The sequence below is a fragment of the Neophocaena asiaeorientalis genome, unplaced genomic scaffold, assembly GCF_003031525.2.
Source record: "Neophocaena asiaeorientalis asiaeorientalis breed wild unplaced genomic scaffold, Neophocaena_asiaeorientalis_V1.1 scaffold544, whole genome shotgun sequence".
NCBI lineage: Eukaryota > Metazoa > Chordata > Mammalia > Artiodactyla > Phocoenidae > Neophocaena > Neophocaena asiaeorientalis.
In genome coordinates this window covers 609921-632456 of record NW_020173921.1, presented here as the reverse complement: position 1 = coordinate 632456, position 22536 = coordinate 609921, and the positions used below count along the sequence as shown (strand labels likewise).

The window sequence follows — 22536 nt, the reverse complement described above, 5'->3', positions numbered from 1 at the left end:
CTGATGTGTATATATATATATATATATGCACACACACCTTATTCGGTCTTTCCAGAACTTTTGTCTGGTTTCTTTTAAGCCCTGAGTACATATTTATTCAACTAGAAACATGTTTGAAACGTAAATAGACACTGTAATGTCAGACATTTCAAATGGCTACAGGTTCTGTCTTATGGATGCATTGGGACTCTGGCCAAAGAAAAGTACATAAATCATCCCCTTCCCACAATGTGGCTTTGATTTGATAGTCAACCTTAATTCCTGCAGTGTCTCTTGCTTCCTTGACATGGGTTTTCCCATCACTGCAGACTAGTATTCAACAGCCCACTCTGGATTGAAGCCTGTAAAGCAGTGAGATGAGTAGATAAACCTAGTTTTATATGAGTAAATATAGACATTGGCAGTATAGCTATATAAACGCCTAAAACTGAAAAGGTAATTCGGGCCAAGTGGTTTCTAATTCCTAACAGCACATGATTTCCCAGCCCCATAATCTAAAGTTTATAGTCGGGAGATTCTCCAATTTTTTCTAGCAATTTCTTTCCATTTCTAAAAGTTTATATATAGTAAAGCCTATCTTATCTGTAATTCAGGCTTAAAGAGATTCCAACTCTATGATTCAAGACTCTGAATTTGGAAGAGAAAACCTTCAGTTTGTTTCAAACCACCTGCAGGCCCTTTATAAGACACTTGTACGGGAAATAAGGGAGCACAAGAGGACCAGAACAGAGAGGGAGGTTTTTTGTCTGGGGCCAATAAAATGAGTCTTCCCTCCAGTGGGGAGACCTCTTGAATAGAACGAGAGGGGGCAAGATTGATGATGGCCTTCCAAGGCCTATGTATCTATGACATCTCATTCATTTAATTTATTCCACACTCATCTGTGGAGCACCTTCAGAATGTCAAACACCGTGCTAGGTGTCAGGGATGCAAAGTCACGGCCCACGAGGTGTTCAGAGACAAAATAAGGAGACCAGCTTTCAAACCAGAATTGCAGTACTTTGGGGACCATTGCAGGGTGATCAATATCCACAGAGCTTTTGGGCTTTCTACAGAAGGCCCCTCACCCACCCTGGACTGTTTCGTCTCCTCTTCCATCAGAAAAAATGAGATGGCATAATCACAGACTTGAATGGTCTGATAAAGGATGCTCCCTGGATCTGCGGGATCCATCTAAGACAGCAAGCAGCATGCAGAGAGAATTCACTTGGATTCAGAATGGATTCCAACCTCCCACCACCTGTGTGAGCTGGGAGCTTGGGCCTCTCAAGCTAAGTCTCCTAATCAGTCAAGTGAGATCCACCTCCCAGGGTTATTGTGAGGATTGGGAAAGATAATAATGGCTACTCTGGCTCTTACCTGTGTGCTCCAGTGATGTGATCTATAGCCCTTTTTAAGTCTTCAAAACAATCTTACGAGGTTATTCTGACTACTGAAACTGTGGCTAAAGGGAGGTTGGGTTTTGGGCCTCTTACCACAACATGAAAGCCATGGAAGTAAGATCGTAATCCAAATTTGTCCAGACCTAGAGCTGTTCGATTTGATATGTCCCAAGTATTTAATCAAGGAGATTGTCTGGGATGTAATAGGAGCTCAAGACATGAAGTTTATTCACATCCTAATTTTTCTCAAATATCTGAAATTTCATGAAAGTGTTTTACAGTGTATCACTTTTTCTCTAATTTCAACAATTAAAAGGCTGCCAAGACTGCCTCCCTTGAACTACAAAGATATAAAATAAAAGATAAGAGTCCTATGGGAAAAGCTATTCGGGAGACACTACTTTTGTGCAGTTAGGTGGCCGGTCTTCTTGGGATAGCGCTTCAATACAGCTTTGAAAAAGGCTGAATGATAATAATCTGAGTGCAAGGGAGCATTGCCAAGCATTTATCTTTACTGCAAAAGATGCCTGTAATACTTGAAAGGCGTTATAACTGAAGGAACCTGAATTTTATAGGTATTGCCAATTAGAATATATTTGATTGCTTAAATAGAAAATCCACATGAGTTACAGTTTTGTCACAGAAGTCAATTTCTTTGAGACACAGGATGTTTAGGTCACAAAAGAAAGAAAAAGGTAAACAGATAAACACTAAGGTCTGTAAAAATCCAAAAACAGCCATCAAAATGAAGCAGTAAGATTTATAAGCATGAAAACTTCTAATTAGGTAAGCAAGATCATCAAAGGCATGACTGCTTCAAATAAATAATTATTTAGGCAAGTAAATAAAGAAAGGGAAACCCTTATTACTTGTGACAACTAAAACTGCAGCTTAAGTTTTAATCCCAGAACATTACTGGGATAGAAACCATCCAATATTCACTGTGATGCTGGCTTTCTTGTCAATGGAACCTTCCCCACTAAGAAAAGCAGAAAGATGGACTTGAGTTTATGAACAAGAAGGAATCACGCATGGAAGGTCAAACTGGGCCCATGACAGATACGTGAGCTCTCCCTTGGCAACCCTAATGTGACACTCCTCTCAGAAGCAGCAGGCCATCATTGCTATGGTGATTTCTGGCTGTGCTAAGATGGCAGTTTCAAATTAGAATGATTATTTGGCATGAGGATGTTTCTAGATAGGAAGGGCCCTGAATTTTAGCATCTAAATTTTTCATTTGTCTTTATATTCATTTCAGGGTCCTTGAGCTTTATGGTTCAGAGTAGCTTTCATGAACTTACGGAGAACATTGCAAACTGCTCTTTGGTTATATCATAGTGGTATCCACCATATATATTTCTGAGAATGTCTTAACAATCCATCTCCTCAAAATAAAATCCACTCGGTTCAGAATCAGGCACTGCCCATTCAGTCAGGATATGATTTAAAAACTCCTATCAGTTAATGTATCCTCATTTCCATGGGATATATTTGACACTTTATTTGCTTCATTAAACATGCTTTTACCCATCAGAGATATTTGGTTACAAGAGACAGAGAGTGACTTTGACTGACAGACAAAAGAGAACTTTGTTGGAAGGATATGGAAAAATTCACCTCTTGGCAGGGGACGGTAAAGACCTTGATGGACAGTTCCCCAGTGCAAAGTCGGGACACTCTGATGAAATAAAAGATAAGTGGAAGATGACACAGCAAACCCACCACAGGGCCACCTTAGAGCAGGTGTGCTGTGCCAGTAGTATCAACCATCTTAGAAGAAAATAAGTCCATCTCTTTGGAAAGGAATGATCTCCTTGAGGAAAGGGGATTTGGGCATAAGATTAAAAGCTGTACTAGGAATTCTCTGCATTTTATAAAATGGAAGAAAGAGAACAAACACGATGCAGGAATAACTGATTTGAGAATCTGAAACTTAAAAATGAATGTGTGAATATTGGGGAACTGACCTCACTTGCATTTCTCTTAGCAAATTTCCCTGTCACTTACTGCTATAACTGCACTGCTTGTTTTCCTTACCACAGTCTAATTTAACTTTCATCTGAGTTATTATGTGATTAACACCTAGGTCCTCCATTACACCTCAAACTATAAAAGGGCAGGGACTCTGCCAGATTTTGCACACCATTGTTACTCCCCCGTTTAGCTCAATATGAGATGTCATGAATATGTATTAACTGACAGAATGAAATATCGTTAGAGAAATGTCAGTACTATGACATCACTCCGACTGCACCCTAGCACAAAGTAACTGTGTGGCTAGACTCGTTATCATGAAAATCACTATTTGTAAGTTAGAGCCAGAGTCAATATTCTGATGACTATAGTTTTGTTTTGGGTTTTTTTAAAAGCATTCCTCCCCCCTCCCCGCCCCAAGTTCCCTGAAAGTCATCAGACCTGCCCATCCCCACCCCACCATCAGAGTCTGGCTCCTGCAAAGAAAAAAAAAAGAAAAAAAAAAAGCATTCCTTGTAACACACATCCGTATTTTAGTCAGTGTCTTAGGACCTGGTGCTGCTGGAAATATTTGCCTCCCTAAGGATAGAATGTGCTGCATTGTTTGCCAGCTACTTGGTCCTTAATATCCCTCCATCGCGTTGCTTATGCAAATTCCCCTCTCATCAGTCCCCATCAGCTATCACTAGTCAAGTTACGTTTGTCTGGTGTTTCTCTGTAAACCCTGAAAATCTGTTTCTTGTACTCTCCCGAAAATTGCAGGGAAGTTCATCACTCTGTAGCCGGGTGCTGTGTTTCATGCTCCTGTCACCAGTGATGGTGCCATGTTCCCATCTTCCCCACCTGATTCATCAACAGCGAACTCCTAGAGCTCAGAAGAGCCAAGGTGGAAATAATCCAGTAGAACAAGACTTAAAATGGCAGAATGCTCTCTTATGAAAGTAGGCTAGTGAAAATGGAAGAGTTAGCTAAACAAAGTATTGCCTAAACACAGATTCATTAAATATAGGAAATTAAAGTTGGCCTAAGAGAGAAGAAGCCTTTTAAGATATGTTAAAAATTCCATTTGCATTTTTCTTTTGCCATTTTTGTTCTCAAGGAGATAAAGTGTTCTACGCAAATGTCTTTTGAGAAGAAAATTGGGCATTATAGATCTTCCTCCAAAGATATATTTCTTTTTTCAAAACAAATCCTTACTTTTGAAAATATTTGATAATTAAAACAATAGACCAAATGTTCAAATCCTAGCTTAGGCATGAATATAGTATACCCATGCAATCCACAAGAGCAAATGGTGAATTATGAATCGCATGCTTAAAAAAACTATAAAATCTTACACAAACGTGAAGGCATAATCTTGGAGAACCACCAAAACTTTGAAATTTTTAACTTTTAAAAATCACAGTAGAGGAAGGTATTTTCTCCTTTACACTTGTGAATACAGGGGATTTATTATCTAACTCTTCTTTGTTAGTGCTCTTTTAAATGCTCTGTAACAGAAAAAGATTCAGCTCATATTATACCTACCCCAAGGTCATTTTTTATTTCTGACTCTATCTGTTGAGTTATGATGAAGTTGGAAGAAGTATATCACCAGGGATGAAGAATATCAATATATTTGTATCTGTGGTTGTAGAAGCTCATCAACCACACAATTCATGCTCTGAATTCTAAGTGTTAAGATTCTGTACCATTTTGTAAACAAATATGTGAAACCTATGGGTCAGATTTTCCTTCTGCGAAGCTCAATCACTATTCACAGGGAAAGTGTAAGATTTCAGATCTCACATTATATTTCAGACACTTTAGTGCTTTGAGTCAGCCTTAAATGGCAGGGCCTGGGAGTTTGCTTCCCCTTTAGTACAGCCAGCTAAGATTTTAGTGTTTATAGAAATAAAACATAAAAATGTAATATCTCCCATGACAAACACTGAGAGACTGTGGTGCTTTATAAGTCAACATTTTTAAACTTTTTTTTTATATTGTAACAATTTTTGTAAAACAGCTTTAACTTTGAATGATGAAAATCTTACAGAGGAATGACTGCTATATTTTTAATGCACCCACAGGAGAAAACTATTTTTTGGTAATCTTGTAAGTGGAAGAAACAGCCAATTCTTCATGTTCCAGAAGTGTTGACCATAAGACAAGGATTTGGTGCAAACCATTTGCATTTTTGGCATCTCCTGGGACCTTCTAGCTCCTGGAAAACTTGATTTCCCTTATTAGCATAGCAAAATACTAAATCTCTTCTTCTAACGCATAAATCAGATTAGAAACGAGAGCCATCTTACTCTCTTTTGCAGAAGGTCATGCATACAAGGAAGAGGCATATGGAACTGTTTCAGGAACTCAATCAGAAATTTCAAACTTTGGACAGATTTCGGGATATACCAAATACAAGCAGTCTGGTGAGTATGCTTTACTTCATCGGTGCCTGATGCCACGATAAAGATGCATCATGTCAGCTGTCCCCCCTGCTTTCGGGAAGCTCCCAGATGTCTTGGGAACACAAGAGTGGCAAACTGAAAAATAAGTAATAATCCCCCAAAGGTGCTTTGAAATGTACTAAGAGGCCAATTAGGAATGACAGAGTCTTTAAGTGTTTTATTCATATTTCAAATGTCCTCAATTATAAGGTCTAATTGCAATTAGTTATATATCAAAAATGTGCTGGATTCACTTGGACATTTTATCATCAGAGTTAAAAGTCAGCTAATTCAAATTTCCAAGTACTTGACTAAATATTTTCATTAGAATGCCTGGCATTTTAAGGTCATTAAATGTAATATATATAACCTATATAATATAGATAGATAATATATATTATAAATGTATAATATATAAATAACACATATATCTGTCTCTCTCTATATATATATATGGAGAGAGAGATAGAGTTGCTACCTAAAACTAGAGTGGTGGGTTTTGTCTACCAGAGTGGGGAAAAGAGTTTCAGGATACACATCAGCACTGGGGGCTTTGATTGTTGATTGCAGCAATTCTCTTCACTCATTCCCACTACTATAATGCTAGCATAGGATGTAATCAAATAAAATGATGTTTTGCAGCTACTATGTGCATGGCACAATCAAAGCTCCAGAGAAGGCTGTATCATTATTCCTGAGAGCACTGGAGCAGGCATCCAGAAATCAGTATGATGCTTCGACAAGATATTTCAGTTTTATGATGGTGCAAAAGAAATACGCATGCAGTAGAAGTCGTACTTTGAATTTTGATCTTTTCCCAGGCTAGTGAGATGTGGTCCAGTACTCTCTCGTGATGCTGGGCGGGGGCAGAGATCCACAGCTCCCACTCAGCCCCGAGATCACGAGGGTGAACAACTGATACACTGACAACCGTTCTGTACCCAGACAACCATTCTGTTTTTCACTTTTAGTGCAGTATTCCATAAATTACGTGAGATATTCAACACTTTATTATAAAGCAGGCTTTGTGTTAGATGATTTTGTCCAACCATAGGCGGATGTAAGTGCCTGAGCACCTTTAAGGTGGGCTGGGCTAAGCTATGATGGTCAGTAGGTTAGGTGTATTGAATGCATTTCGACTTATGATATTTTCAACGTATGATGGGTTTAGTGAGACATAACCCCGTCGTAAGTTGAGGAAGATCTGTAGAAGAAAGTTCAAGCAAGAGCTATCTGCTTGAGTTTTCTAGCAGATAGTTAGCTTCTGCTAAGAACTCGAGAGCTCAAGAACGATCTTGAGCAAATTACAAAGCTCAATTTCTGAACCTCAATTTTCTCCTTCTAATTTGGGCATAGAAAATCTGTCATTAATAATACGCTTCCTTCGATCCTTGCACTTTCCAAAGCGGGTGGGACCCTGAGATGCTACAAGCTGAGACTCAGCTCTGAGGGCTGGAGCTGGGACAGCCGTCTGACTCCACGCTTCTCCTCTCCAAGTGTGGCACTCCTTCTTTGCCTCACACTTTTGCAGGCCCTGGCTGGACCTACTCCTCCCAACCTCTGGCGTTCTGAAATACATGTCACTCTAAGGTATTTTGGGTCACTTTCTAACGCTAGTGATTCTTTCATATGTGTGTGAGTCTTAATCCTGGCTTCCTGGTTAATATCATTAGCTTATCAACAGCAAGAATTTATGTGTCTTTGTGTTTTTCTTGTATTCTTCTCAGTACTGAGTATGATGCTGGCCATGCATGGTAAGTGACCAGTAAACGGCCGCTCTTGATTTCTTGCATGTCTAATAGTTTAATCTGCATTTGTTAAATGAAGGTTATCAGAAGTATATACACTTTAACTCTTCATTGGTCTCTAAAGAGCTTGTGTATATCAGTCTATTTTCCTCCATACAGCAGGAATCATGTGTTATGTGGAATCATCAACACAGCACTAGGCGTAGAGAAAACACTTACACATAGTGAGTGGTTCTTTCTCCGTCTACCACCCCTGCCCCAAATATTAACCTGTCAATTTTTAGTTAGCAGGAAAATGAAAATTGCACCCTTGAGATTAGACCTAAACTTATTAGCTGCTCATTTTGAAATGCTGAAAGCTAACATCGAAATAAACTGAAGAAACTTCGTTTTGTTTTTTTTTAAGAGAAGGTTATGTTTACCAATCCAAAAGCCTTATGCAACAGATACAGCTGGCTGACTGCTATAATATGACTATAATTTCCCCTTGTATGGTCTGGGTATTAAATCATTAATGGCACAAATATCTGTATCTCAGTTTCCTGACAACCAAAATAGTCTACTAATTACAGCACAGCTCTGCAGCAGCCTGCCTTTTCTAGAAAGGATTTATAAATATTTATCATTTGGGAGGTTAGGAGTGGGGAGGATAGTTGTCATTGCTGCTTCACTATTGTCCTAAATACATGAGAACAGAGAAAAAAATCCTTATTCAGTTCTGATTAATAAGGAACGTGCGAGTGAGTTCACTATCCTTAATTCAGTCATATAATTCATAGTGGCACATTGCTAATGGAACAGTGCATAATTGGGTGGAGAAAGACATGTTCGAAACACAAACCTCAATAAAGTCTGTTTCATCTTTTTTTCCGGCTCCTAACTCACAGCACCTGCCTGGCACCTGCAAATGATGGTAATTATGTAGAATGTGGAGAATCAAAGGGAAACCAAAAGACCATTAAGTCCGTCTCCCTGCTCCAGCCCGGACAGCACCTGAACCCCTACAAGGGGTAGGCATTGTTAACAGCCCTTCCCTGTGAGCGTCTCCATTAGGATCCCACCCGCACAAGCAGCAGCTCCAAATTCTCCCTCTTTTAGAATGTAAAATAAACACATTCTCTTTCCCTTTGTCTCCGCGATCCGTAGACTGGAGGGAAAGAAGGAAGAGAGGGAGGGAAGAAAAGGTGAAGGGAAGGAGGGAAAGAGGAAAGGATGGAGACAGGAGGGACTTACAAGTCTGCCCGACCCTCAACCCCGGCTGGGAACTGAGGGAAACACGCAGGCAGACCAGGCCATGTTTCCGGTGGCTCTGAATTCTCATATTCCATTAATCTTCTCTATTTATACAGCCTAAGACCATATTCGCATTTTTGGAAGCCTCACGCATGTTGGCTTATACTGAGTTTATAATTTATTAGGCCTTTATCACACATGCTTCAGTTTACGTACATCGCCTCCGCTCTATACTTGAGCTCAAAAAGCAAACCAACCAACGTAAAACAGTTACATCAAATCAGGAACTTGTACCAACTCTGATTGAATTTTATATCAGGATTTAGGCCTCCACTGAAAGCTCTCCTGGCCTGGGTGGCTCTCCCTGTGGAATTCAGTGATCCCCACGGGCTGTTCCAAGGTTGATCATTCTTTGGACCGTTGAACAGTTTACACTTTCCACGCGAGAATCCATCCACCCCAAGCACAGAGGAAGATGGGTGGCCCATGGGCACCACCCCCTGACTTCCAGCCCCCTCACTCCCTGGGGGTCCTGTTCCCACCCTGATTGCTGGGGGTGGCAGTTCTTCTCCACTCAAGGGTGTCCACACACTTGGCAACAGTGGTGAGAACCACAGCTCAGCAGGGAGTACTATGGGATGCCAGAGGAGATGAACCACATTAACTAATTTATTACCCACTAATAGAAGCTCTCGGAAATTCGATCAATCCCGTACTGGCAATAATACTCTTTGAAATTAGAATCTAGACATCCTGACAGTGTTTAAAATGGGCCTTTTTAGTTCCTGTATCCATGGTGCTTGATCTTTAAAATATAAAAGGAAAATCACACTTGTTCCAAACATAATGAAACCTTTATTTTTAAAGCCAGTGAATTAACACTTTACATATCTTGAATCCCTTTAGGATTGAACTAATTCAACTTTCTGTCAAACCTAGGATTCCCAGAAAGCTCCTTGAGACAGCCCTCCTCCAAGATGGATAAATCCACCCCATGGCTTTCCATTGATGACTGATGGCTCAGGTTCCTGTAGTGCCCTCTAAGTTCCAACCATTCTTCATTGCCTACAAAATAAATTCCAAATTGGGAAGTAGCCTGGCAGGCGAAGCCCCTTATGATCTGGCTTTCAGTTCACACTTGCCTGTTTTTTTTCTGATATTCTTTTTCACTCCAGCTAAAATGAATTGGCACTGTTCTGAGATGTCCTATCTCCACGCTCTCTGGATTTGTACTTCTTGGTACACATGCCTTTGCAGCCACTCGACCTCCAACCACACATATGCCTTCATGACAAAGCCCATTCTTCTATGCCAGCCTTAATGTCACTTTTCTCAGAAAGTTCTCTGAGCTCCACAAAGGGAAGCTGTACTTCCACCCTCCGAACTCCCTCAGCACTTTTTCCGGATCGTAGATGTGGATATAACTGTATATGTTATACCTTCATTTAACTATAGACACCTTTATGATATGTATGATTACTATCTAGTGAGCATTTATTAAAATCAGGCCTCATACTAAGCCCCTCTGTGTTTTTTATCTTTGCAGCCCCACAAAGTAGGTAATGAGCTGCACCTTTGGCCAACTCCTTTGGCCCAAAAGACAAAGCATATCTCTCTTTTGCAAATAGTAAAGTTGAGATTCAGAGAAATTGTTCAAGGTCACATTCATATGGAATGGAGTAACTGGAATTTGGTCCTGTGTGCATTGGGCTTTAAATCTATGCTCCCTGGTGGACCATGTGCTTTTCACCAAGTGATTTATCACCTTACTCTCCCTAGCACCTAATACAATGCCAGCACAGAGCAGCTGGTAAATAAACATGGGTTGAAGGGAAGCAAGGAAGGAGACAGGGAAAGAAAAAAGGGAGAGAGAGAGAAGGGGAGAGTTATAAGACTATATAGTTCATGAGAATTATATTAGACGAAATCAGAATTTAGTATTAGACTAAATCAGAATTAATCCACTGTACATATCTCCAAAGTTAACTTTTTATTAAATCTTTACCTATTAGCTATTTTTTTTCTTGTGTGTCCTCATGATTAAGGCTAATAAGTGCTGAAAACATCTAATGTATTGGGAATTTTAATAACGTAATTTCTAGTTATAAGTATTTCTGTAAGTTGCCTCTTTGGCCTATCCCAACCAGAGAATGATTTTTAATATACTGAATGGAATCCAAATAATTATTCAAGTACCTGTTTTATGTTCCCCCTGCTAATTGATTATAGTCAGTTGAAGGCCAGAATTTGTGGGGGGATGAGTGGAGGGATGAGTGGGGGGGAAGGGAGAGGGAGTAAAGGATGCATTTAACAACCATAGTTGTTTTAGCTTACGTTTTTTCTAAGGAGATTTCAGTCATGATTTCCTTCTTGTTCTTTGATGTTATTCAGATTAGTGTATCCTATTCAAAGCCCTTCATTATACAGAAATCTTTAAATCATACTTCTTTAAAATAGAGAAATTTTACTGCTAACTTTCAGCAAATACCAGACAATAAAAACCACAAATGATGTCTGCTCATGCAGTCATCGAGCACCTATAACATGGAAGGTCTCGGTGGTGTCATAATTAGGCAGATTTTAAATCTTAGGTAATTAGAGGGTGTGGACTGTGAAACTTAAGAAGAAATGACTTGTAGACATTTTTTTTTAAATGCTTATATTGCTGGATATGTTTCCCCAAAACGGTGTGCTCTTTGAAAGGATTTGTACTAGTGTGCTACCCAAGTATATAGAAAATTGTGGGGAATATACATCAGATAAAAAAATAGATTACACATAGCAGCATTTTCGTATTCTAAAAAGGATAATTTCTTGCAGAGAAACTAAACAAAGACAGTGATCTAAAATTTCATTTTATGAAATATGGCTAGTTTTGGTTTACAGTTTTTAATGTTGCATAACATGCCCTATGACATATCCTCAATTTTTGTTTATCCCTCCAAAGATTCTGACAACATACTTAAATTTTCTACATTTAATCTTAGCAGGAACTTAACGCTCCTTCCTACCTGAACATATAGCCATCCTGACACTTCACAAGATGTGCCAAAACAAAACATCATCTACCTTGCCTTCTATAATACTATTCACTTCCTTTGATTGCTGGAAAATTTTAGGGTAACTCAAAAAAGGTGTTCATCAATTTGTTCAATGAAAGAAAACTGAAATCAAAACCATTTCCTGCAGCTGGCCACAATTTCAAATCATCTCTGAATCACATAAACTGGATTAAGCTTAGGAACAGGCTCTCTTCCTGGAAATTTCAACAAGCAGCAATCCTAACCATCAAATAAATGACTCTCTTCCCCTCTCTTCTCGACAGGAAAACCCAGCACCAAACAAGAATCCATGGGACACTTTCAAAAACCCCAGTGAATACCAACATTACACCACAATCAATGTCTTAGATACAGAGGCAAAGGATACCTTGGAACTGAGGCCAGCAGAGTGGGAGAAATGTCTGAATTTGCCTCTGGATGTGCAAGAGGGGGACTTTCAAACAGAAGTTTAACAAAATCAAAATGGACTGAGGTGGAGACAAAATGTATTGCACTGACACTTAAGACTTGGGTAGCCTGACATTTCTATCCGGACAGTGTGACTCTCTCATGTCAGCACCTCCACATGCCAAATGTCAGTGGTGTTTGCTTTGGTAACTTCTCCCTAGTCAGGCGAGTGGAGAGAAGCCCAGGTGTACAGTCCTGACCACCCTGTGTTGTAAGTACCCGTGGAATGGATTTGTAGGGTAAACTTTATAGATAAACCTCAAGCAACGATTCATGTTGTAACCGCTTCATATGGTTTAGTTTTCAAAAAACTTCACCATGAAGCACAATGTATATATTTATGCAGTTTTTAAAGTTTATAACAGTCTGTTTGGCCATTACTACACTTTTTACTTTATAATATAAAAGCAAAGTTTTTGTCATTAAATGAATGTTTGTTGAGCTACATTCTTCATTGCTTTAAATGCAATAAAGTAATAATCTCACTTTTATATGAATAATATATTTCACATCTTTATTATTGCAGTTTTCTCTAGAAAGCTCTGAGTAGCTTTCTCTGCTGCAGCTGTGTATAAAATATTTAAAATGTTGTATGGTGTAAATAAACTTTTGTCTACATATCAGTTTTTTAGTGTATTTTATTTTGGATTTGTTGAACGGAAATTTACATATTTATAAAGTTTTGTTTCACTACAGATACTGAAAATGTATTCATGGTTTTAATAGCATACCGTTATTACTCCTTTGAGGTTCACGATTTCTCCAATGTAATAGTAGGTCTGTATAGTGCTTCTGTATTTTCTACTCACACACCCTTTGGAGCAATGTACCATGTAAATGGGGCTTGTCAGAAATCTGCTGCCATCATACTCTTACATAAATATTACGTTTTTTCTCTCTCATGGCAAAAAAAGATAACTGCTAGTAGGAAACAGTAAGTTACCATACAAAAAATAATACAGGGACAATGTTTATTATAAGTAATGGAGTTCACTGCATGTTTCACAGAAGAAACTACTTGTACTACCGTTCTTCATGGCATATGGGGAAAATGAACTTATTTGGGATTTTTAAAAAAATTGTATCTGTACGTTCTCTAGCAGAAGGAAAGGGGAGTGAATGTATTGGCAGATGATTTATCTGTGATTTGAAGAGTCTGACATGAGCCTACTGCAGAAGGCTCCCTGGTGTCCTGTCTGGTGTTAGAGCTACACAGTGATGTTCCCCCACCCCCAGGGTGGCACCAGAGGAACCCGGGGGCCAGGGGGGCAGGTTGGGGAGAGGATTTCGGCAATTTCCTCATCCTTTCGGGGATGATGAGATTGTGCTTTTCAGTCTGAGGGAAGTAAAGGGAGTGGGGAGGAGATTGGGGGCTTCGAAATTTCTAAGATGTTTATTTAGTTTGCTGGTTAAGCCTGGGCTGCACGGCCTCCTGTGGTCTGGCCGAGACTCAGATGGGCTGCTTCTGCCAGTGACCGAGGGGACCCCGGCCCACAGGCCACGAGGCAGACACCAAGGTGCTTCAACCTCAAGGGCGCCTTAAAACCCAACTCCTGTCAGATACCCTACCTGTGCTCCATGTAAAGACGTGAGAAGTATATTTTTAATCAGATTTTAAAAATAAAAGTGACATCATTATGCAAAAAAGAGTACAACATAACGAAGGACTGGTTTTTCAATAAAAATAAACTTGATGCTAATTATAATGTAATTGTAATATTTAATGGCTATTTTTATCAGATGACTTTCCGGTGGCAGGAATAATATTTAGTAAATTTCTCTCACTTTCTCTCTCTCTCTATTATATATAAACACACACATATATGAATGTGTGTATATGTATACATATACATATACACACATATACATATGCACATATATGTATATAAAATCCATAACGCTCACCTCCATCTCAGTACCCTGTAGAGGGAATGAAAATCATATATACAGTTCCCCATTTCAAACTGTAAAATCTTGATGAAAAAGAAAATTAAAAAACACAATAGGGCTTCCCTGGTGGCGCAGTGGTTGAGAGTCGGCCTGCCGATGCAGGGGACATGGATTCGTGCCCCGATCCGCGAGGATCCCGTGTGCCGCGGATAAAAAAAAAAAAAAAAAAAAAAAAAAACACAATAAGCATATGTTTGAAAACAAATTCTATATGTTTAAAGAGATAAATTCAATATATTACAGTAATATTTCTTCTAAAACCATAATGTTCATGGCTATAAAACAAAAACATACTTTTTGTCATTTTTCTCTAGTTCCAATAACTCTAAATATTAGATTAATATATGAAAGCTAACCAAAACTTGCATACTTAAAAATGTTAGCGTAAATTTACTCTAAGAAGGATGCCGAGTTGTAGTGGTGCTGTTTGTTTTTTAATCTGTAAGAAAAAAAATGCAGGTCAGTAAGTATCAAGGAATCATCATTTTAAGGCAGCCCTCTTCTAGTACACACCTTTGAAGTTTCCACTGCACTTACACACGTACTCTGCCAAAGTGGGTGCAGCTGTCACCCAGATAGTGCTGGGCACATCCCTCTGAGCCAACTCAGGATCTGCCAAGGTCCTTGTGCCCTTGGACTGGAAGGTCTCCCATTCCGCATGACTGGATTTTCCTTATGCTTCAGGATAACATCATATTTCTTCTTCACGAAGTTATCCATGATTTTCCAAGCTAGAAAATAATTTCTCCTGTGAACTCTTACAGCCCTGCTTCTGTACCTCTCCTAGGATTTAAAAAATCTTCTATCTTGTTACTTATACACATTTCTGATATCCTCTGATGGACTGTAAGTGCCTGGAGGACGGGATTCACATCTGATCCATTTTTGTATCTGTAAGGGACCTACTACGATAATGTGCACACAATAAGTATTTGTTGAATTATTCGTGGAATTTATTTTAGAATTGCCTACAGTCATATATATCATCACACATCCAAAAGAGTTTACTGAACAATTATTATGTGTTTACTTCTATAAGGCCTCTGTTTTAGGTAGTTCACAATATACTGAAGATATGGGATACATATGTGAAACAAGTATTAATATTATTTAAATATTAAGAAGCTCTTATTACCCTATATTGTCTTTTTGTCCTTAAGATTACCACATGGGGCAGGAATTAATTACCCTAAAGATGGGGCTCAGAAGAGGCTGAGCTACCTAAGATCACCATAAGTAAATGACAGACCCACTATTAGAGCCCAGGTCTTCTGACTTCTACTTTGGGGCCATTCTCCTGATGCCACGGTATTTCCACTTGTTCCTTCTACATTATTAAATCCCCAAATCAAATAAAAACAAGTTCCATGGAAATGTTTCTCAGGTGAATCATAGAGGCAGAAAAATGAAAATATGCATTAGCTGTCATAGGGGTGCTGGGGCTGGAGCTGATTGTAGAAGAAAAGCATGGCTTATCCAAAATAACAGGTGATTTTAAACAGATTTGGATCTAGAGTCCATTGTGTGGTTCTATTTGGACCTGCTTTACTTCTCAAACCCACTTGAAATGTACTTAATTTTTCCCCAGTTTTGTTATTACCTGCACACATGCAACAGGAGACAGAAGAGAGAGGCAAACCTGAATTTTCAGGTTGGATTCAGACACTTGGTAAAAATATATAGCCACAAGAACTTTAAAAAAAAAAGGCGTAATCAAAAACCCACTGATTCAAAAAATTCAGCTTGTAAATTTTGAATCACTCTTAGCTTCTTAGGAAAACTTTATTAGTTTTAGTTTTCCAGAGTTATTGATGTCAAAATCAATTCAAGAAATTCTACGATGTTGTAGCACTTCATTGAAGAATATGAGACAAACATGTCTCCAGCATGTCAATCTACACAGAGTTTCACATGATGAAAAAGTCATCTTGCCCCTGAGATGTTTCTGTAGTTATGTGTAACTGAGATATTACAACAGAAAAGAGGTTTAATAAGAACAGAGAAACAGAAGAACATAGAGACTGAAGAAATTTTGGTGACCAATGAAAATGGCTATTGTCTTTTAGGTGTCAAAAAACAAATCCAGACTTAGGTAAGAAGAACCTTTATTTGAAAAGACTACTGCAGTAGGGCAGAAGGACTGTTGCAGTAGGGAGAACACTCCAACTGTGAGATCCAGAACATCCCAGATGTCTGGCAGCAAGGGGTGAGTCAGCAAGACAAGGAGGAACTGGGTGGGAGAGTAGGATGAGTGTGGACAGTGGGACCAAGTAACACTGGGAATGTCTTTCTCGGTGGCCAGACAGTTCTGGGACAGATAGACAGGCAGGGGTGGTGGTTCCATTTTCCCTGCTTGGTTAATCTCCTGATTGTTGTTTAAACTCAAGGATGGTCCAAAGTTCAGGAGCCTGGGAAAAGGAAGATGCCCAACTGAAGTTTGGTCAAGTTAGCAAGTATTTTGTTCAAATTGGTCCATGGGCACAAACAGTTCTGCTAGTAATCTCAAGACAAAGCATAGGAATTTGGACAGTCTGTGTCTGATTTTTGTCATAAGTAGACAAGAGGTTCATCTGAGAGTCTTGTCTAAGTAATATCAGCAGGGTGGTTCTTTGCATTTTGTAAGACTTTTTTTTTTTTGGAACACAAAAGAGTGGGGGATTTCTTAACCACTGCCATTTTCCAAAGTCATAGAGCTCAGGTAAAGTTCAACACTGTCACAGTGAAAGAAACTAAGCCCACTGGAATGAGAAGAATTATTCAAGAATAGTCCATGTGCAGCCAGCAGTGATTAAAGAAACATTTTTTCTCATGATAGACAATAGTCATGGCTCTTTCTGTTTTGCAGATGACATGATACTATATAGAAAATCCTAAAGATGTCACCAGAAAACTGCTAGAACTAATCAATGAATTTGGTAAGGTTGCAGGATACAAAATAAATGCACAGAAATCTCTGGCATTCCTATGCACTAACAACAAAAAATCAGAAAGAGAAATCAAGGAAAAATCCCATTTACCATCACAACAAAAAGAATAAAATACCTAAGAATAAACCTACCTAAGGAGGCAAAAGATTTGTACTTAAAAAACTATAAAACACTGCTGAAAGAAATCAAAGATGAATGACATAAACAGATGGAGAAATATACCATGTTCTTGGACTGGAAGACTCAATATTGTGAGAATGACTATACTACACAAAACAATCTACAGTTTCAATGCAATCCCTATCAAATTATCAATGACATTCTTCACAGAATTAGAACAAAAAATTTTACAATTTGTATGGAAACACAAAAGACCCCGAACAGCCAGAGCAATCTTGAGAAAGAAAAATGTAGCTGGAGGAATCAGGCTACCTGAATTCAAACTATACTACAAAGCTACAGAAATCAAGACAGTATGGTACTGGCACAAAAACAGAAATACAGATAAATGGAACAGGATAGAAAGCCCAGAGATAAACCCATGCACATATGGTCACCTAATCTATGACAAATGAGGCATACAATGGAGAAAAGACAGTCTCTTCAATAAGTGGAAAACTGGACAGCTACATGTAAAAGAATGAAATTAGAACACTACGTAACACCATACACAAAAAATAAACTCCAAATTGATTAAAGACCTAAATGTAAGATAGGACACTATAAAACTTTTAGAGGAAAACATAGAAAAAACACTCTTTGACATAAACCAGAGCAAGATCTTTTTTGACCCACCTCCTAGAGAAATGGAAATAAAAATAAACAAATGGGACCTAATGAAACTTAAAAGCTTCTGCACAGCAAAGAAAACCATAAACAAGATGAAAAGACAACCCTCAGAATGGGAGAAAATATTTGCAAATGAAGCAACAGATAAAGGATTAATCTCCAAAATATACAAACAGCTTATGGAGCTTAATATCAAAAAAAACAAAAAACCCGATTGAAAAATGGGTGGAAGACCTAAAGAGACATTTCACCAAAGAAGACATACAGATGGCCAAGAGGCACATGAAAAGATGCTCAACATCACTGTTAGAGAAATGCAAATCAAAACTACAATGAGGTATCACTTCATACCAGTCAAAATGGTCATCAGCAAAAAATCTACAAACAATAAATGCTGGAAAGGGTGTGGAGAAAAGGGAACCCTCTTGCACTGTCTAGAGGGGTGGGATAAGGAGGGTGGGAGGGAGACGCAAGAGGGAAGAGATATGGGGATATATGTATATGTATAGCTGATTCACTTTTTTATACAGCAGAAACTAACACACCATTGTAAAGCAATTATACTCCAATAAAGATGTTTAAAAAAAAATCTACAAATATTAAATGCTGGAGAAGATGTGGAGAAAAGGGAACCCTTTTGCATTGTTGATGGAAATGTAAATTGATACAACCACTATGGAGAACAGTATGGAGGTTCCTTAAAAAACTAAAAATAGAACTACTGTATGACCCAGCAATCCCACTACTGGGCATATACCCTGAGAAAACCATAATTCAAAAGGACACATATACCCCCATGTTCATTGCGGCACTATTTACAGTAGCCAGGACATGGAAACAACATAAATGTCCAATGACTGATGAATGGATGAAGAAGATGTTGTACATATATACAATGGAATATTACTCAGCCATAAAAAGGAATGAATTTGGGTCATTTGTAGAGATGTGGATGGACCTAGAGTCTGTCATAAAGAATGAAGTAAGCCAGAAAGAGAAAAACAAATATTGTATATTAATGCATATATGTAGAATCTAGAAAAACGGTACAGATGAACCTATTTGTAGGGCAGGAATAGAGACATAGATGTAGAGAATGGACATGTGGACACGACAGGGAAGGGGAGGGTGGGACGAATTGGGAGATTAGGCTTGACATATATACACTACCATGTGTAAAATAGAGAGTTAGTGGGAACCTGCTGTATAGCACAGGGAGCTCAGCTTGGTGCTCTGTGTTGACCTAGCTGCAGGGGAGAGGAGAGAGGGAGGTCCAATAAGGAGGGGATACAGGTATACATGTAGCTGATTCACTTTATGGTATGGCAGAAACTAACACAACATTGGAAAGCAATTTTCCTCCAATTAAAAAATAAATAAATAGCTGTCCATGTTCAGCCAGCAGTGATTAAAGAAAAGATTCTTCTCATATTAGACAATAGTCATGACTCTTTAAACAAAAAATATTCCAAAGTGAAAGTGGTAAATATTCCAAGCTAGGTGAGAACAGCTAATTTTCTTTAATTCTGAGCTCACCAATCATCTCTTCATTTGGACTCCTTGTATCTTTACACCACACAATGTGCTGGTTCGGAAATACTGATCTTTCTAAAATGTAAAAAATGGCACTTTGGTTTGTAATTCAGATAGAGCTGGGATGTGGGTGCAGATTGATGTTTGACCCAAAAGAAATGCAAACTTGCCCCTCTCTTTATGAGGATGTAACTTTCCACTTGAAGCAAGGCTTCTGCTGAAGTTAGGCTCCTGCCCTTCCTTCTTTGAAGATCATATTTCAAAGACTTGGTCCAGGTGCTTGAGCAAGACATTCCTGTACTGTAAAACCTGCAAGAAGCTTTTACAAAGACCTGCATCTCACAGAGGCAGATAGAGAACTTAACAATTCCAAGTTCTCTAAAGTAAAAGCTCCAAGAAGAGGCAGGTGAGGGGCCTAGAGTCGAGGAGAATCCTGTCTGAAGTTTGGTCAGGCGAGGGGGGTGTTAAAATCTTCCTGGTCACAGGTAAAATTCATCCACTGACACCTAAAAACCAGCTAAACTGTTAAGACATCTGCGACCTTAATCCACTAGAGTTCAGTCCTCTCAAAGCATCAACCACTTCTCACCCCTACAAAAGACAGCAATTCATCATGAAAACGATTCTTCTCGAAGCAACCACCGATGCCAGAGACCTCGGAGCCTCTTGACCTCGGAGCATCTTGAGAAGTGTTCAATTATAGCTTCTTCCTCATCAAAACCACTAAATTCCAGGAAGAGGAGCCAGCTTGCTTTTAACAAGCAATTTTCAACTAAAGAGGAGAGTCAGAAAGATTAGAAGTGAAGGTCAGCATTTCAATTCCTATTCTTTTTTTGTTTTGTTTTGTTTGTTTTTTGCTGTACGCGGGCCTCTCACTGTTGTGGCCTCTCCCGTTGCAGAGCACAGGCTCCGGACACGCAGGCTCAGCGGCCATGGCTCACGGGCCCAGCCGCTCCGTGGCACGTGGGATCCTCCCGGACCGGGGCACGAACCTATGTCCCCTGCATCCGCAAGAGGACTCTCAACCACTGCGCCACCAGAGAAGCCCAATTCCTGTTCTTTTGTTTAATATGCTCTGAGGTTGTGTCAACTTTTCAGATGAATGCCTAGCATCATCTAGTATCTCTCTTTTTCTCTCTCTCAAATCTAGAATTGCATTTCTAAAATGCATAGAGAATTTTATATGTAGACTGGAAGATAATTTTATTTAGTAATTAAGTTGTGCTTTATTCTGAAGTGAACTTGAGGTGATTTATAAAAAATATATACATTAATATATACATTAATATGTTTATTCAATAAATATTAGATACTGTGGTAGGAGGTGGTGATTCAATCACCATGAAGAAAGCATGGTCCTTGTTTTCAAGTGACTTAGTATCCTTGGGAACAGACAGACCAACAAAGAGAATTACAACAAAGAGAGACCAACAAAGAGAATTACAATAATTTAATGGACTTATGCTCTAGGAAAAGACGCTGGTATATAGGTAAAAAACATGGGGAAGGACAATCAAGGTGACATAGAGGCTAACTTAACACCTAAAATGTATGCCTCAAGGTTCTAGACTCTTCTGTGGAGCTACACCAAGTGATGGCTCTGAGCTTCTTAGCAACCAGTGCAAATATAGAACCTGCAGGAAATTCCCTGGTGGTCCAGTGGTTAGGACCCTGTGCTTTCACTGCTGAGGGTGTGGGTTCAATCCCTGGTCAAGGAACTAAGATCCTACAAGCCAGCCGCACGGTGCAGCATGGAATCTTATATGTATATATATAAACTGCAATTAGTTATGTAGTTCACAGTGTCCCTAAGACCCTAAGATAAAGCCAACATCTCCTGTGTAGACACAAAAGGCCAAGAGGTGCTTCTCATGAACCCTCATGCTGCATTACATGGTGAATTCCATACCCGTAGTCTCCTCAATTCCCTGAGCTTCACAGACATAATTCTCATGTCTCTCTCTCTTTTTACACAAAGCCTGTTCTACTTTTAATACACCACATATAGGAGATCATAAAAATATTTCTGATTATTTTTTGTACAATTTTTAAAGGTTACACCTCATTTACGGTTATTAAAATATATTGGCTATATTCCCCGTGTTGTATACAACATAACCTTGTAGCCTGTCTTACACCCAGTAGTTTGTACCTCCCACTTCCCCATCCCAATGTTGTCTCTCCCCTTCCCTCTCCCCACTGGTAACCACTAGCTTGTTCTCTATATCTGTGAGTCGGCTTCTTTTTTTGTTATACTCACTAGTTTGTTGTATTTTTTAGATTCCACATATAAGTGATATCATACAGTTTTTGTCTTTCTCTGTCTGACGTATGTCTCTCCTTGAAGGGTAATATGATGGTTAATTTATGTCTCAACTTGACTAGACTACAGTATTTGGTCAAACACCAGTCTATATATCATGGTGAATGTATTTTTTGGAAGAGATTAACATTCAAATCAGTAAGACTTTGAGTAAAGTAGATTACCCTCCATCATATGGGTAGGCCTTATGAAATCAGTGGAAGGCCTTAAGAGACTCCCCAAGGGAGAGGAAGTTCTTTCCCCAGACGGCCTTGGGACTAGGGCTGTAGCATCAACTCTTCCACGGGTACCCAGCTGCTGGTCTGCCCTGCAGATTCAGACTCACTAGCCCCCGTGATCACATGAATCAATTCCTTAAAATAAATCTCTCTCTGTAAAATATTTACACACACACACACACACACACACACACACACACACACACACACCCTATTGGTTCTCTTTCTTTACAGAACCCTAATACAAATAAATACTTAACACCCAAGTACAATCACCAAAACCAGTTTTTCACAGTCAGAACATTGTGCGAGGGCTTCCCCAGTGGCGCAGTGGTTGAGAGTCCGCCTGCCGATGCAGGGGACGCGGGTTCGTGCCCCGGTCCGGGAAGATCCCCCATGCCGCGGAGCGGCTGGGCCCGTGAGCCATGGTCGCTGAGCCTGCGCGTCCGGAGCCTGTGCTCCACAACGGGAGAGGCCACAACAGTGAGAGGCCCGTGTACCCCCCAAAAAAAAAAACAAAA

General features: G+C 39.3%; 1 protein-coding gene across 1 annotated transcript in view; it reads left to right on the top strand.

The window, feature by feature from the left end:
• The window catches only part of ADGRB3 (adhesion G protein-coupled receptor B3), a 778422-nt gene extending 766142 nt beyond the window's left edge, over nucleotides 1-12280 (top strand). Inside the window, exons 29-30 of the mRNA XM_024752147.1 lie at nucleotides 5663-5767; nucleotides 12092-12280. Coding sequence (XP_024607915.1) covers nucleotides 5663-5767; nucleotides 12092-12280 — 294 coding nt within the window. The remainder of the gene's footprint in view (nucleotides 1-5662; nucleotides 5768-12091) is intronic.
• Nucleotides 12281-22536: the final 10256 nt, after the last annotated feature.